We start from the raw sequence: 16,042 nt of genomic DNA, 5'->3' as shown, positions 1-16,042 counted from the left end.
CTCTTCCAGTCCACCTCTCTGCTGTGGCCCGGAAAGGCAGTGGAGGATGGCCCAAGTGCTTGGGCCCTGCACCCACGTGGGAGACCAGGAGGAAGCACCGGGCTCCTGGCTTCATATCGGTGCAGCGTGCCGGATGTAGTGGCCATTTGGGGGGTGAACCAACGGAAGGAAGACCCTTCTCTCTCTCTCTCTATCTAACTCTGTCAAAAAAAAAAAAAAAAAAAAAAAAGATGCCACTTAATATGCCTCTATCCCATATCAGAGTGCCTGGGTTCAAGTCCTGGCTTCACTTCCAATTCCAGCTTCCTGCTAATGTGCATTCTAGGAGGTAGCAGGTGATGGCTCAAGTACTTAGATCCCTGTGGAAGACTGATATTGAGTTTCTGGCTCTTAGTTTCAGCTTGGCCCAGTCCTGGCCATTGTGGGCACTTGGGGAGCAAACCAGGATATAGACTATCTCTCTTTGCTTGCACTGTTTCTCTGCCTCTCAAATCAATAACTAAAAATTTTTAAAAAGTAAAAGCTAAAAATCTTGGTTTTTGAGTATATATTCTAATATTTTCATTGTAGGCAGCTAATGAAATCTTGAATGTAGCTAACTAATGAAAACAATTTTTTATATTGTTTGAGCCAAATTTTGCAGTCCAAACAAAAATACATCTGAGGGCATAATCCAGGACTCTAATTTGACAAATTCTACATGTAACCCTCTTGACCAAGTCTATAACATTTACTTTATCATCTCCATTTTACAAATGAGGAAGCTGAATCTTTAAGAAGTTGACTTACCTGCCCAAGGTCATGAATAGCAAGTCACAAGAGGGTTTGTGTTGTGACTTGAATCCAGGTAGTCTTACTCCAATACCTAAGCTCCCAAACACCTGTTCTATACATAACAGGATAACACAAGGCAAAGAAGTTCTATGTTGATGCTTCCTTATATCCACATGGAAACAAGAGAACCCAAGAGTAAATAAAACAATGGACTGTATTGGGGCCAGCGCTGTGGAGCAGCGGATTAACGCCCTGGCCTGAAGCGTCAGCATCAAGACCCGGCCGCTCCACTTCCAATCCAGATCTCTGAAATGGCCTGGGAAAGCAGTAGAAGACGGCCCAAGTCCTTGGGCCCCTGCACCCACATGGGAGACCCTGAAGAAGCTCCTGGCTCCTGGCTTCAGATCGGCACAGCTCCAGCCATTGCAGCCAATTGGGGAGTGAACCATCGAATGGAAGACCACTCTCTCTCTCTCTATCTCTCTCTCCTCTCTCTGTGTAACTCCAACTTTCAAATAAATAAATCTTTATTAAAAAATAGAACAAACAAAAAAACAAAATGAGATTTTTTTTTAAAATCTCATCTTTTTTTTTTTTAAAGATGGGACTGTCTAGCCCAGAACATATCAGTAGAACTATATTCTCATTCATTCTGTATTTTACCTTTCCCCTAATAATGCCCAAGATAGCATTAGTGGGAATTTTTATTTAATTTTACTTATTTGAGAGGCAGTGATAACAGATGGAGAGAGCTTCCATCTGCTGGTTCACTCCCAAAATGCTTGCAAAGGCCTGGGCTGGACCAAAGCCAGAAGCCAGGAACTCAATCCAGGTCTTCCATGTGAGTGGTAGAACCAATGTATTTTAGCCATCACTACTGCCTGCAAGGATCAACACTGGCAGGAAGCTGGAGTCAGGAGCCAGAGCTGGTATCAAACCAGGTACTCCAATGTAAGATGCAGTTGTCTTTTTAAAAATATACATATATTTATTTTATTTATTTGAAAGAGTTACAGAGAGAGGTAGAGACAGAGAGAGAGACAGGTCCTCCATCTGCTGGGTCACTCCCTAGATGGTCGCAACAGCTGGAGCTGCGCCAATCCAAAGCCAGGAGCAAGGAGCTTCTTCTGGTCTCCCACGTGATGAAGGTGTCTAAACTAGCATCTTTTTTTTTTTTTTTTTTTTTAAAGGCAGAGTTAAACAGAGAGAGAGAGAGAGACAGAGAGACACAAAGGTCTTCCTTCCGTTGGTTCACCCCCAAAATGGCCACTACAGCCGGTGCTGTGCCGATCCGAAGCCAGCAGCCAGGTGCTTCCTCCTGGTCTCCCATGCAGGTGCAGGGCCCAAGCACTTTGGCCACCCTCCACTGCCTTCCTGGGCCACAGCAGAGAGCTGGACTGGAAGAGGAGCAACCGGGACAGAATCCGGCGCCCCATCCGGGATTAGAACCTGGAGTGCTGGCACCACAGGTGGAGGATTAGCCTGGTGAGCTGCGGCGCCGGCCTTAACTAGCATCTTAACCACCGGGCCAAATGCCCACCCCAGCATTCACCATTGTGCTGGTTACATTAGAGCTTACTGTTGATTACATACCTAAAACTCACAGTATTTTTTTGACCCCAACTCTTTTTCAGAAAACGAAGAAACTATTGCTGGCTTGCTTAATCAGAAGACAATGAAAGGTACAGTATACATGTAAGAATTCACATAACTTTATGAAAATGCTTGAGCTACACTTCAGTTTTTATTAGATTCAAAAAGAAAAGAACGGTGAATTAAACATTTTAAAGTCTCAGGGCCAGCGCTGTGCGCAGCGGGTTAATGCCCTGGCCTGAAGAACCAGCATCCCATATGGAAGCCGGTTCAAGACCCGGCTGCTCCACTTCCAATCCAGCTCTCTGCTATGGCCTGGGAAATCAGTGGAAGATGGCCCAAGTCCTTGGGCCCCTGCACCCATGTGGGAGACCCCGAAGAAGCTCCTGGCTCCTGGCTTCAGATGGCACAGTTCCAGCCATTGCGGCCATGTGGGGAGTGAACCAGTGGATGGAAGACCTCTCTTTCTCTTTCTCTACCTCTTTCTGTAACTCTGTCTTTCAAATAAATAAAATAAATATTAAAAAAATAAAAAATAAAAAAAATTTTTAAATGATGTCTATTTATTCATCTATCTACTCATTTCAGAGTGCCTTTAAGCATTTATAAGCACTGACTGCATTTCCAATGGTACTGCTAATCGGTTCAAACTATTTACAACTATGTTGAGAAAACATTGCAATACCCTCCCCTACAAATTCTTTCTAACTTACGTAAGGTAGGTGCCTCTGGTGTTCACACTCATCATCAAATCCACTCTCTTTGTAGGTGTTTCCAACGTGTTGGTCAAGCTAATAGCACTGGCATTATTGACCAAAATGTCAATTCCTGTTTTCAAAATAATCAATTTCATTTTAATGTGAGGTAGATTTTTTTAATCACACAAAAAAAGCATTTATATAGTTGAACCCTCAGTTGATACATAAACACTTCTTTCCGACAACAGAACGGACAAATTCACCAACTCAAGAGTCAGAAGCTGCTTCAAACCAGCACCCATGTGCTTTTTACCGACACAACAGAGAGTCAATTATGTGAAAACACAAGGAAGTTTAGTCCTTAGCGGTTTGCGGCTTCCACCCTTCTCTACTCTCTTACCTCCTGGACTTCCTTGTCTCCATGAACTCTAGGTCAAATTCCTCCTCATCTCCCCTCCTGCCTGGAATGTTTCCAAGGCCTTGTCCTTCTGCTAACTACCACATTCTCCCTTCCTCTCCCACACTGTCCTCCCCAAAGCCTCTTATTCAAAGGGCTTCTTTCTGGTATTGGGAACTCGGAAAAAATAAAGACCTTAGAGTTTCAAAACCAGGCAATCTTCAAGTGGATCAACTTTGTTTAGCCATTCATACACAGAAAAAATAAATAAACCTAGAAGGACTATTATTTCCACATGTTCTATCCAGTTCCCACCTTTATGTAACATCTTTAGTTCATAGTTAAATGTTTAATGAAATAACATTAAATGAAAATGGTTAAAACACAAAACTATGTCAAACATTTTCCTGTGTTTCTACATGGTCTTCATTATTCTTTTCAAAAGGCACTTGATGATTGCACAATAGGAATAAATTCAAAGCCACTGACCTGTACACATAAAAATGGTTAGAATAATAATTTTATATGTGTTTCAGCACAATTTTTTAAAATTAAAAAAATGCAGTGTAAATATGCACAATTATTATATATAAATAAAATTAATACAATTAAAATATAAAAACACAAAAAGGAGGGGTACTTAATATTGCATCAAGTAGAAATATCACAATTTCTACTGTTGGGGTTAGACTGTTAGAATAAACATCAGCTACTTTTTTAATCTACTGCCTCACCACCCTGAAAGCACCCAATCTTGTCAGTTAGTTATTTTTTTTATTCCTTTCTCTCAAAATATGTGGATAATGATTTAAGCAAGTTATCAATTTTCTTCAGATAATAAAAACTTTATAAAATTTTGATCTCATTCTCATTTCTCAAATTCCATATCCTTCATACAATTTGTGCTGCTAATTTTTTTAAAATGTGTCCTTAGAATAACTTGAGATTCAACTCTTATCATTTTTAGTTTCATTATAACAAAAACACAAATTTAAGTAAATCATCTGTATGTATAAGTGGTATCAGGTCCTTGATAACCAGCTTTCTAGAATGAACACAGTAACATTGATTGCCTCACAAGTGGCAACAACTCATGAAAAGATTTTTAGATCCAGTACATATGTCTCAGTCCACAAAGTTAGGAGCTGCTGGCCAGCACCGCGGCTCACTAGGCTAATCCTCCGCCTTGCGGCGCCGGCACACCAGGTTCTAGTCCCGGTTGGGGCGCCGGATTCTGTCCCGGTTGCCCCTCTTCCAGGCCAGCTCTCTGCTGTGGCCCGGGAGTGCAGTGGAGGATGGCCCAAGTGCTTGGGCCCTGCACCCCATGGGAGACCAGGAGAAGGACCTGGCTCCTGCCATCAGATCAGCGTGGTGTGCCGGCCGCCGCGGCCATTGGAGGGTGAACCAACAGCAAAGGAAGACCTTTCTCTCTGTCTCTCTCTCTCACTGTCCACTCTGCCTGTCAGAAAAAAAAAGTTAGGAGCTGCTCAACCACATCTGCCAGAGCCTAAGAGACAAAGAAGACAATCTATACTACACAGGACATCAGGTGGGAGTGGGCAAACCAACTGATGATGAGATGCTGGGCTGATGGGTATACACAGTTGGCCTTCCGTCACCCTTGTATTCTAGCAACCACAGATTGAAAATATTTGGAGGGGCTGGCGCTGTGGTCTAACGAGTAAAGCCACCGCCAACAGTGCCAGCATCCCATATGAGTGCTGGATCAAGTCCTGGCTGCTCTACTTCCAATCCAGCTCTCTGCTACGGCCTGAGAAAGCAGAAGATGGCCCAAGTCCTTGGGCCCCTGCAGCCATGTGGGAGGCCCGGAAGAAGCTCCTGGCTCCTGGCTTCAGATCTGCACAGTTCTGGCTGTTGCAGCCATCTGGGGAGTGAACTGGTGGAGGGAAGACACCTCTCTCTCTCTCTCTCTGTCCACTCTGCCTGTCAAAAAAAAAAAAAAAAAAAAAAAAAGGTGGCAGGAAAGAATCCTTCTGTAGTTTATGAAACACTATCATTTACTCAAGGACTGAAAAACTGAAAGCCAGGGAAGGCAAGGCGATAGAGAGCACAGGCAGAGTATCCCTTATACAAAAATGCTTGGGATCGCTTCTTGGCCTTTTGGCTAAGATCAAGTGTAAAAATGCTTGGGACCACAAGTGTTTCACATTTCAGATTGTCTCAGATTTTGGAATATCTGCATAGATTTTACAGGTTAAGCATTCCCAATCTGGAAACCCAAAGACCTAAAACACTCCAAAATCCAAAACGTTTTCAGCATCATGTCAGTGTTCAAAGAGTTTTAGATTTGGAAGCATTTCAGATTTTTGGATATCCAGATTAAAGATGCTCAACCTGTATCACCTGAGGGCACAGGTTTAAAAGCATCATCAACTGCTCTGGACCCATGTTAAGGACAATCCTCCTGCAGACAAACCTCAGGACAAAGGTAAAGTCCTTCCTATGAGGTAGAATTCAAAGGCTTGCAGAACTCCCAATTGGAAGACTCTAACAGCAGCAACAATCATGTAGGAAAAAACAAACAGAAAATAAAGACTGGGTTTTCTACGGAAAAGGGATATAGCAGGGGAAAAGCTGGCTAGGAATCACCTCATAAATATAGCATTTGTTCTGCCTGGAAAAGAGTACAGTCAGAGCCCTGAACAGAGCTCACTCCTGACTCTGTATAGGAGTTCCAGGGAAGCAGAAATTAATGAGGAAATGAAAAGCTACAAATTTTAAGTACAACCAAGTTGGTACTAAAGGGGAGACAAGGAAATCTTTGGAAAGACCTCAAACTAGGGTAGCTTCACTATCAATTTATAAATTTAGCAAGAAAACAGGAGTATTTTAGATGCCCTTCTCAATGACAGGTAGCAATCTACATACAGAAATTTCCCTCCCTAACCCCCAAAGATGTGGGAAGCATGTAACTGAAGACATCTATCAACTGAATTTGAGTCCAGGGTAATGAATACCAGATTAATGACACGTATCAACCGACATTTGATAAAACAAAAACTGAGATTTGCTTTTGTACCTTACATTTTCTGTTTACCCCTGGAAACGTAGACCACATGACAGGCAAAGTTGGATCAATCCAAGGTTGAAAACGCTGAAGGAACAAAATCAGGTCCAATGGAAGATGATCTAAGCTACAGTAGCTAAAAATTAAACCCAGATCACTCATGCATCTGTGTGAAACCTCTTTGGTTGGGACCAACTACAATAAGAAAACTGGTGAGATTTCCAAGAAAAAGGGAGATTTCAGCTTGGGACTTTAAGTTGTCTGTGGCAACAATAAGAGAAGAAATTACTCGTGATACTTCATTTCCTCTGTGGGAGCCCAACTCTAGACAGTGGAGGTGCTTTTTATTTTGACATTTAGGCATACATATAGTATTTGGTTATGTTATTAGCAAGTAGTGCATAACATATAACTCGCTCTGATGAATTAGGTTCAGTAAGACAACTAGAATTCAAGATGGAAAGCTAAACAGACAGTGAATTCTGGGTCTGTGTAGTATCTCTCACCAATGTCTTGTCTTGACCAGTTCCAGAAGTTTCTTAGGCAATATCAGTAACAGCTGAACTGCTGATGTTCTCTAGTAGATGAAGAGGAAGGGAATGAAGACTGAGAGAGGGTCCAGACAGAGGTGGCTGCAGCCCCTTTCTATGCTCTGGTATTTCCAAGGATAAACTCACCTTCAGTTGGTAGACACAATGGATCAATTAAAATCAGATGATTAAAGAGGAACAAAGAGTTCCAGCCTACCCCTATGCCTTAATTCTTCCCTTTAAAAAAAAGTGAATGGCTAAACTAATTAGGTCAAATCTTAACTGGTACTAATTTTGGTCACTTTTACTAGTAGATAAAGTCATTTTAGATTAAAAAAAAAAGTCCTACACTTGAGTGTAGACCCTCTCTCTCTCTTTTTTTTTTTTCTTTCCATATTCATGGTCCTATCAGTAAGAAAGAAAAAAAACATCATTTTACATTTTCTCTCATATTCTCACCTGGAAATTCACATTACTGCCAGCTAGGGGTAAGATTTTTGGATTTAAATGAAGATGCCCCATTTGCTTCATTTCACTATACCACAGAGCTCTGCATCAAGTTTATAAACAAGGCCTTACTAACAATAAAAGATGGCTTTGTTTTACCTGGTCCATGTCCTTTGCATATACACACAGTCTTCCAGAACATTCTGGAGGGAGAGTAGTAATGGCTTGCAAAGGCTTTGGACAAGCCGGGTACTCTGGTGTGACAGCATCAAGCCTTAGGTCAACCCTAACACCTTCCTTCTAGGAGCTTATGAACTAACTGGAGAGAAGAAAAGAAATACTAAGATATAAAAGTAGTAAAAGACAAGGCTCAAAGGAATGCTTTTGGAACACTGAGACAGAAAACTACAACACTGATTACTCAGCATGGTGAGGGACTTGGCTTTGTGAAGAGTCAAAATTTAAGCATATAAAGGCAGGACTTCAGAAATAGAGAGAGGAGCATTTCAGGAAAAAGCAAAGGTAGAGGAGTGGGCACCAAAGAAGTCTTAGCAAAAGGAAGAGAAAAACTTAAGAGGCAAAATATTCAAGGCAAGAAGATGAAAGTAAACAACTTTCACTGGAGTGCAGTTTATATAGGAGCACAGATGACAAAGCCAATAAAAGCCTACTGAGGTGAGAACGTGAAATATTTTGAAAGCCAATAATGTAACTATAAATAAGGTATTTATCTAATAAATATCAACAAGTCACCAAATAACATTTACATTGCGAAGGAACAGGCAGGAGGATGGGGTCTGGGAAACCACGTGGTTAGATATAGGCTACTGTCAAGGTTCTGACTTTGGGTGGTAGGTTTGTTATACTATTCAAAATCATTTTTAGCAATTAAAAAATTACCATCAGATAATTTTAAGTCATGTTTCTATATGAGCAAGGACTTGTTTCTGGGTATACTTCAAAGACACAGAAAATCCAAAACATCAAAACAAAATTAAAATAACATTTATATTGTAATCTATGTTCAATACTCATTTCAGAATAAAGGTACTACCTCCAAACTTCTCAACTGCTTTCTCTACTGCACTGTTGATTTGCTGTTCATCTCTCACATCAACAACACAGGGCAAGGCCCTTCCTCCAGCTGCTTCAACTACAAAAGTGAAAACAAACAAAAAGAGCAGGAAAGCATTAAAACATCTGTCCTGACACAACACTCAAAAGAAAAAAGCATTCTATTTTCAGAAAATCAATATAAATAACTATGTCTTATAACCACTAATGACTCCACAACAATGTGGAACAGACTAACTAACCATTTCCAGCTTCCGACCGATAGGCCAAGTCTGCTAAAAAACAAAAAAGGAAGAGTTTTTTTTTTTTTAATGTTATTTAATAAACAAAAAATTAATATAATTTAAGAAAATTTTTATCAAGGAAAATTCCAAAAAGTATAGAAAATCATAAATAATAGTGTAAAAATGGGGGCTGGAGCCGTGGCTCACTTGGCTAATCCTCCGCCTGCGGAGCTGGCATCCCATATGGGCAACGGGTTCTAGTCCCGGTTGCTCCTCTTCCAGTCTAGCTCTCTGCTGTGGCCCAGGAAGGCAGTGGAGGATGGCCCAAGTGCTTGGGCCCTGCACCTGCATGGGAGACCGGGAGGAAGCACCTGGCTCCTGGCTTCGGATCAGCGCAGCACCATCAGTAGCGGCCATTGTGGGGGTGAACCAACAGAAGGAAGACCTTTCTCTGTCTCCCACTGTCTAACTCTGCCTGTCAAAAATAATAATAATAATAGTGTAAAAATGATCATGAATCTATCCCCTATCTTCAATAACGGTTAATGTTTTGCCAGTTGCTTATCTTTCCTTTCCCATTTTACTTTTGCTTATGTATATATTTAAAAAAAAAAGATTTATGCACCCACTTGAATGGCAGAGTTAGAGAGAGGCAGAGGCAGAGAGAGATGTCTTCCAACCGTTGGTTAACTCCCCAATTGGCTAAAATGGCCAGAGCTGCACCAATCCAAACACAGGAGCCAGGAGCCTCTTCCGTGTCTCCCACACGGGTGCATGGGCCCAAGGACTTGGGCCATCTTCCACTGCTTTCCCAGGCCATAACATAGAGCTGGATCGGAAGTGGAGCAGACGGACTCAAACCGGCACTCATATGGGATAGCAGCACTGCAGGCAGCGGCTTCACCCGCTAAACCACAGTACCAGCCCCTTTGCTTTTATATATATATATATATATATATATATTTTTTTTTTTTTTTTTTTTTTTTTTGGACAGGCAGAGTGGACAGTGAGAGAGAGAGAGAGACAGAGAGAAAGGTCTTCCTTTGCCGTTGGTTCGCCCCTCAATGGCCAGCACACCGCGCTGATCCGAAGCCAGGAGCCATGTGCTTCTCCTGGTCTCCCATGCGGGTGCAGGGCCCAAGGACCTGGCCATCCTCCACTGCACTCCCGGGCCACAGCAGAGAGCTGGACTGGAGAGAAGCAATTGGGACAGAATCTGGCACCCTGACCAGGACTAGAACCCAGTGTGCCGGCGCCACAGGCGGAGGATTAGCCTATTGAGCCGTGGCGCCGGCCCCCTTTGCTTATATTTTAAAATCACTATACTCGGAGCCAGTACTGTGGCACTGTAGGTTAAGCCTCCTGCTGTGGTGCTGGCATTCCATATGGGCACTGGTTCAAGCGTCAGCTGCTCCACTTCCAATCCAGCTGTCTGCTGATGTACTAAGAGAAGCAGTAGAAGATGACCGAAGTGCCTGGGCCCCTGCAAGCATGTCAGAAGAAACTCCTGATTTTGGATCTGCCCAGCTCCAGTCATTGCAGCCATTTGGAGAGTAAACCAGTGGATGGAAGACCTCTCTCTCTCTGTTTCTCTGTCTGTAACTCTGCCTCTCAAATAAATAAATCTTTAAAATCACTACACTCATAAGCATTTCATATACATTCTTCTAACATAATGACAATGTTACAAACACTACTAATGAAACTAGCAATATTAACTAAAATGAAGTTTTTAAATCCTCCTGGCATTGTGCTAGCCACAATGAATAGAATTACATTTTGAATAGAATTACATGATAATTACTTGTCAACTAAAAGAATTTAAAAAATGACTTGAAACTGTACAAAGAATAAATAATGGAGTTGGCACTGTGGTGTAGCGGGTGAAGCCACCACCTGCAGTGCCAGCATTCTATATGGATGCCGGTTCAAGACCGGGCTGCTCCACTTCTAATCCAGCTCTCTGCTATGGCCTGGGAAAGCAGTAGAAGATAGCCCAAGTCCTTGGGCCCCTACACCCACATGGGAGACCCGGAAGGGGCTCCTGAATCCTGGCTTCAGATTGGCACAACTCTGGCAGTTGTAGCCAACTGGGGAGTGAACCAATGGATGGAAGACCTCAATCTCTCTCTCTCTCTCTGCTTCTCCTTCTCTCTGTTTAACTCTGACTTTCAAATAAATAAACAATCTTAAAAAAAAAAAAAGAAATAACATAACATAGGGAGTTTTTTCAACGTGTTCACAACATCCATCTCCCAAATTATCTGCTTTCCACTTCCTCTTGCCTCCTCCTCCCATCCAAGAACACTGTCCGCACAAGATGATTTTTTAGTCTCTCATATGGCTTAAAAGTGACAGAAGAAGGGGAACAGGCATTTTCTGGCAGTTAATACATCCATACCCCACATCAGGTTCCCTGGGTTTGATTCCCAGCTCCTGAACAGAACTCCAGCTTTCTGCAAATGCTGACCCTGGGAGGCAACTGTGATGGGTCAAGGAATTGGATTCCTGCTACCCACGTGAAAGACCTAGATTGAATGCCCAGCTCCTGCCAATGGCCCCAGACCTGCCTTGGCCTACTGCAGGCATTTAGGGAGTGAAGCAGCAGATGGGCATTCTTTTGGTCTATTTCTCTTTTTCTCTATTTCATAATACAATTTTTTAAAAGATCTATTTATTTATTTGAAAGCCAGAGTTACACAGAGAGAGGAGAGACAGAAAGAGAGACATCTTCCATCCTCTGGTTCACTCCCCAATTGGCTGCACAGCCAGAGCTGCGCCAATCCAAAGCCAGAAGCCAGGAGCTTCTTCCAGGGCTCCCACATGGGTGCAGGGGCCCAAGAACTTGGGCCATCTTCTGCTGCTTTCCCAGGCCACAGTAGAGAGCTGGATCGGAAGTGGAGTGGCCGGGTCTCAAACTAGTGCCTATATGGGATGCCAGCGCTTCAGGCCAGAGCATTAACCCACTGGGCCACAGCACCGGCCCCCACAATACAATTTTTTAAAAAGATTTATTTTATTTATTTGAAATACACAGTCACAGAGAGAGATAGAGCCAGAGAGAGAGAGAGGTCTTCCATCCAATGGTTCACTCCCCAGATGACTTCAACAGCCAAAGCTGTGCTGATTCGAAGCCAGGAGCCAGAAGCTTCTTCCTGGTCTCCCATGTGGGTGCAGCGGCCCAAGGATTTGGGCCATCTTCCACTGTTTTTTGAAGCCATAGCAGAGAACTGGATCATAAGTGGAACAGCCAGGACTTGAACCAGTGCCCACATGGCATGCTGGTGCTGCAGGCTGGGGCTTTAACCCACTGCGTCACAGCACGGGCCCCCAATCTTTTTTTTTAATAAAGTGTGCCACATAGCAACTTATGCTACAACTTGGGATGCTGCATCCCTTACTAGACTGCATCCAGGCTCTACTGCTTCCAATCCTGCTTCCTGCTAATCATCCTGGGGAGCAGCAAATGATGGCTCAAGTGCTTGGATTCCTGCCACCCATGCTGGAGCCCAGGGTGGAGTTCCCAGCTCCTGGCTTCAGCTTGGTCCAGCCCCAGTTGTTGTAGGCAATTGGGGAATGAGCCAGTAGACAGAAGATCTCTATCTTCCTTTCTTTCTCTCTGCCTTTGCCACTCTGGATTTCAAATAAATAAGTAAATCTTTAAAACAAACAAAAAAGCGTTGGAGGAGAAAAATGGTCAGAATCACTCACTGCTCTGAGGTGACAAAGTGAATAATTATAGCTTTCAAATGACTTTAGCTAAACTCTGCAGCAAATTCACTATGAGCTGAAATCACTGTGAGGACATTTCACTAAACAGCACTGCCATACTCACTTTCTTCAGCAGCAGTATAGATCGTGCCTGGAAGTTTGGGGTGTGTCTGTGTGGTCTTTGCAGCAATGACAATATTTGCTCCATCCTTTGCTGCTTTCAATGCAATAGCTTTGCCAATGCCACGGCTTGCACCTGTGATAAACACTGTACATCCTGCCAGCTTCCTACAACAGAAGGAATTTGACATCATTAGAAACCTCAATATTTTATTTACTAACCAGTATCAGGAACACATACACATTTTCATAATATACACATTTCCTCCTTTGTGAAATTTTCTATAAACCCTCTTGTTTACCCATCTGACAGCTAAGAACTCTACTGTTTTTATATTTCACGACTTAATTATTTATGACAACTGCAACTGGCCACTCAAATGCAAAGTAAATCATATAGAAACATAAGGAATTAATAAAGTATATAAATGTGAATTTTTCTTACAGGAAAGATGTTAACAGGCTTTTTAAAATTTTTAGTTGTTGGAGGCCGGTGCTGTGGCATATAAGGTTGGGCCTCCAACTGAAGTGCCAGCATTCCATATGGGCACTGGTTCATGTCCCAGCTGCTCTACTTCTGATCTGGCTCCCTGCTAATGTGCCTGGGAAAGGGAGCGAAGAGGGCCCAAGGACCCATGAGGGAGACCTGTGGAAGAAGCTCCTGGCTCCTGTCTTCGGATCAGCCCAGCTCCAGCTGTTGTGGCCATTTGGAAAGTGAAGCAGCAGATGGAAGATATCTCTGTGAATCTCTTTCAAATAAATAACTAAATCTTTAAAAAAATATTTTTTTAGTTGTGACTTCATTTGAAAGGCAGAGAGAGAGAGATACCATTCTTCTACTGGTCTACTCCCCAAATGCCCACAGCAGTCAAGAACGGGCCAGGATGAAGTCAAGAGCCCATAACCCAGTCCAGGCCTCTGACACACGTGGCAGACCCACCTGCTGCCACACAGGATGCACACTAGCGAGAAAGCTGAATTGGAAGCTGAGCTGGGACTCAAACCAGGCATTCTGATATACCCTGTAGGCATCCCAAGCAGCATCCTAACACTGAGCCACAGGTTTGTCACACAAGGCTTTATTTCTGAGCAATGGATTATGCACAAATTTTATAATATCCTTAGTATTCTTTAATATTCTTCTAATTTTCTATAAAGGATATACTCACTTGAAAGAAATTATCTAAGAACATGTATTTAGGTTTTTTTTAAAGATTTATTTATTTATTTGAAAGTCAGTTATACAGTGGGGGGGGGGGGGGCTCATCTGCTGGTTCACTCCCCAATTGGCCACAATGGCCACAGCTGAGCCCATCTGAAGCCAGAAGCCAAGAGCCTCCTCTGGGCCTCCCACATGAATGCAGGAGCCCAAGGACCTGAGCCATCTTCCACTGCTTTCCCAGGCCATAGCAGAGATCTGGATCAGAAGTGGAGCAGCCGGGACTCAAACTGGCGCCCATATGAGATGCCAGCACTGCAGGCGGTGCCTTTACCCGCTACACCACAGCTCTGGACCCAAGTAATTGTTAAATGGATGCTCTTTACAGCCAGAGTGGAATCAACCCAAATGTCAATGAGCTGTTAACTGGATACACAGAAGGTAGTCTATACATTCAGTGGAATATGGGTCAGAAATAAAAAGAAGTAAAGGACTGAAACATGCTACAGTATCAATGAACCTAAATAATTTTGCCAAGAAGCCAGTTACAAAGGATCACATATTGTATTATTTCATTTACATAATATATTCAGAGCAGGCAAATCCACAGACACGGCCATTAGTGGTTGTCTAGAGCTGAGCATGGGAGAGATTGGAGATTGACAACTGAGTGGTAAACAATGACGAAAAGGTGTTGAAACTGATTGTGGGGCAGGTGTTTGGCATAGTGATCAATACATCACCTGAGACACAGCATCCCATGTAGAAGTGCGTGGGTTCAAGATCTTAGCTCTGCTCCCATATCCAGTTCTCTGCTAATACACACCCTAGAAGGCAGCAGGTGATAATGGCCACCCATGTAGGAGACTTTGATTGAGTTCCAGGCTCTTAGCTTCATTCTGGCCCAATCCAGCCTGCTGAAAGCATTTGAGGAGTGATCCAGAAAATGAGATCTCTTTGCCTCTCTCAGACTTTCAAATAAATAAAAATTGATTATGGTGATGGTTGCACAACTCAGTGATTACACTAAAAGTCACTGAATTGTATATTTTAAATGAGTGAACTGGGGGCAGGCTCTGTGGCACAGTGGGTTAATGCCCTGGCCTGAAGCACCAGCATCTCATATGGGCACTAGTTCAAGTCCCAGATGCTCCACTTCCGATCCAGCTCTCTGCTATGGCCTGGGAAAGCAGAAGAAGATGGCCCAAGTCCCTGGGCCCCTGCATCCGTGTGGGAGACCCAGAAGAAGCTCCTGGCTTTGGATTGGCACAGCTCCAGCCATTGCGGCCAATTGGAGAGTGAACCATTGGGTGGAAGACCTCTCTCTCTCTCTCTCTGTAACTCTTACTTTCAAATAAATAAATAAATAAATCTTTAAAAAATTAATTAATTAATGAGTGAATATTGAGAGAATTTCATCTCAGTAATGCTGTTAAACAAGCCAAGACAGATCACAAACAGCCAAAGGTTGATGATTCAAATGTACTGACAGTTCCCTATGCCCATTTAAGTATTTACATCCTTCCATCTTAATATTTTTCTTAAAAGACTTATTTATTTACTTGAAAGGCAGAGTTACAGAGAGAGGGAGTGACAGAGAGAGATCTTCCATCCACTGATTCATTCCCCAAATGGCTGCAACGGCCGGAGCTGGACCAATCCAAAGCCAGGATCCAGGAGTTTCTTCTGGGTCCCCTACGTGGGTGCAGGAGCCCAAGGACCAGGATCATCTTCCACTGCTTTACCAGGCACATTAGCAGAGAGCGAGGTCGGAAGTGGAGCACTTGGTACTCGAATAGGCGCCTACATGGTATGCTGGTGCTGCAGGTGGAGGCTTTAACCTAAGATGCTGGTCCCTCCATCTTAACTTTAACCTTAATATTTATTCAATTGTTAGTGACGGCCTATACAAGTAACAAAGAGAGAAACATGCTTTCTAATGGAAAACAAAAAAGATTTCCTAAGGAGAAAGATTTGAGGACAGCATAAGTGACAATGACAAAGAGAAAAAGAGGACAGTAACAGAGGTCAGTGATAACAGATAAACAGGTTTGTTAACATATGACCCTTGCCAAGACCCAAAAGTAAAGCCAAACTCCTGCCCTCTGGAAGTAAAACAATAGAGGGGAGAGTGGCAGAGGCAGTTTTATAGTAAGGAATAACCAGTATGGTAAGAAGAAAGGAGAGCAGAGAAGTGGGGAGGAGACAGAAAAGGAGGATTTTTGGTGAAATACAGACAGACAACAAACAAAAAGCATGCAAAACAAAGGCAAAACAAATGTGTATA

At 42.9% G+C, this 16,042-nt stretch overlaps 1 protein-coding gene across 3 annotated transcripts in view; it reads right to left on the bottom strand.

Moving 5' to 3' along the window:
* HSDL2 (hydroxysteroid dehydrogenase like 2) overlaps window positions 1-16,042 on the bottom strand; it is an 83,856-nt gene that overhangs the window by 58,317 nt on the left and 9,497 nt on the right. For 2 of the 3 annotated variants that reach the window (XM_089301649.1, XM_089301650.1), the window contains exons 2-3: window positions 12,601-12,764; window positions 8,522-8,620 (exon numbers count right to left, since the gene is read on the bottom strand). In XM_089301649.1, the coding sequence (XP_089157775.1) occupies window positions 8,522-8,620; window positions 12,601-12,764 (263 nt within the window). Of the gene's footprint in view, window positions 1-3,080; window positions 3,196-8,521; window positions 8,621-12,600; window positions 12,765-16,042 lie in introns of all 3 variants that reach the window. The other variant, XM_008249545.5, reaches the window with a different exon arrangement.

This window comes from Oryctolagus cuniculus, chromosome 1, assembly GCF_051225735.1.
Source record: "Oryctolagus cuniculus isolate XC-2025 breed Fujian yellow rabbit chromosome 1, ASM5122573v1, whole genome shotgun sequence".
NCBI lineage: Eukaryota > Metazoa > Chordata > Mammalia > Lagomorpha > Leporidae > Oryctolagus > Oryctolagus cuniculus.
This window is presented reverse-complemented; position numbering and strand designations above follow the sequence as displayed.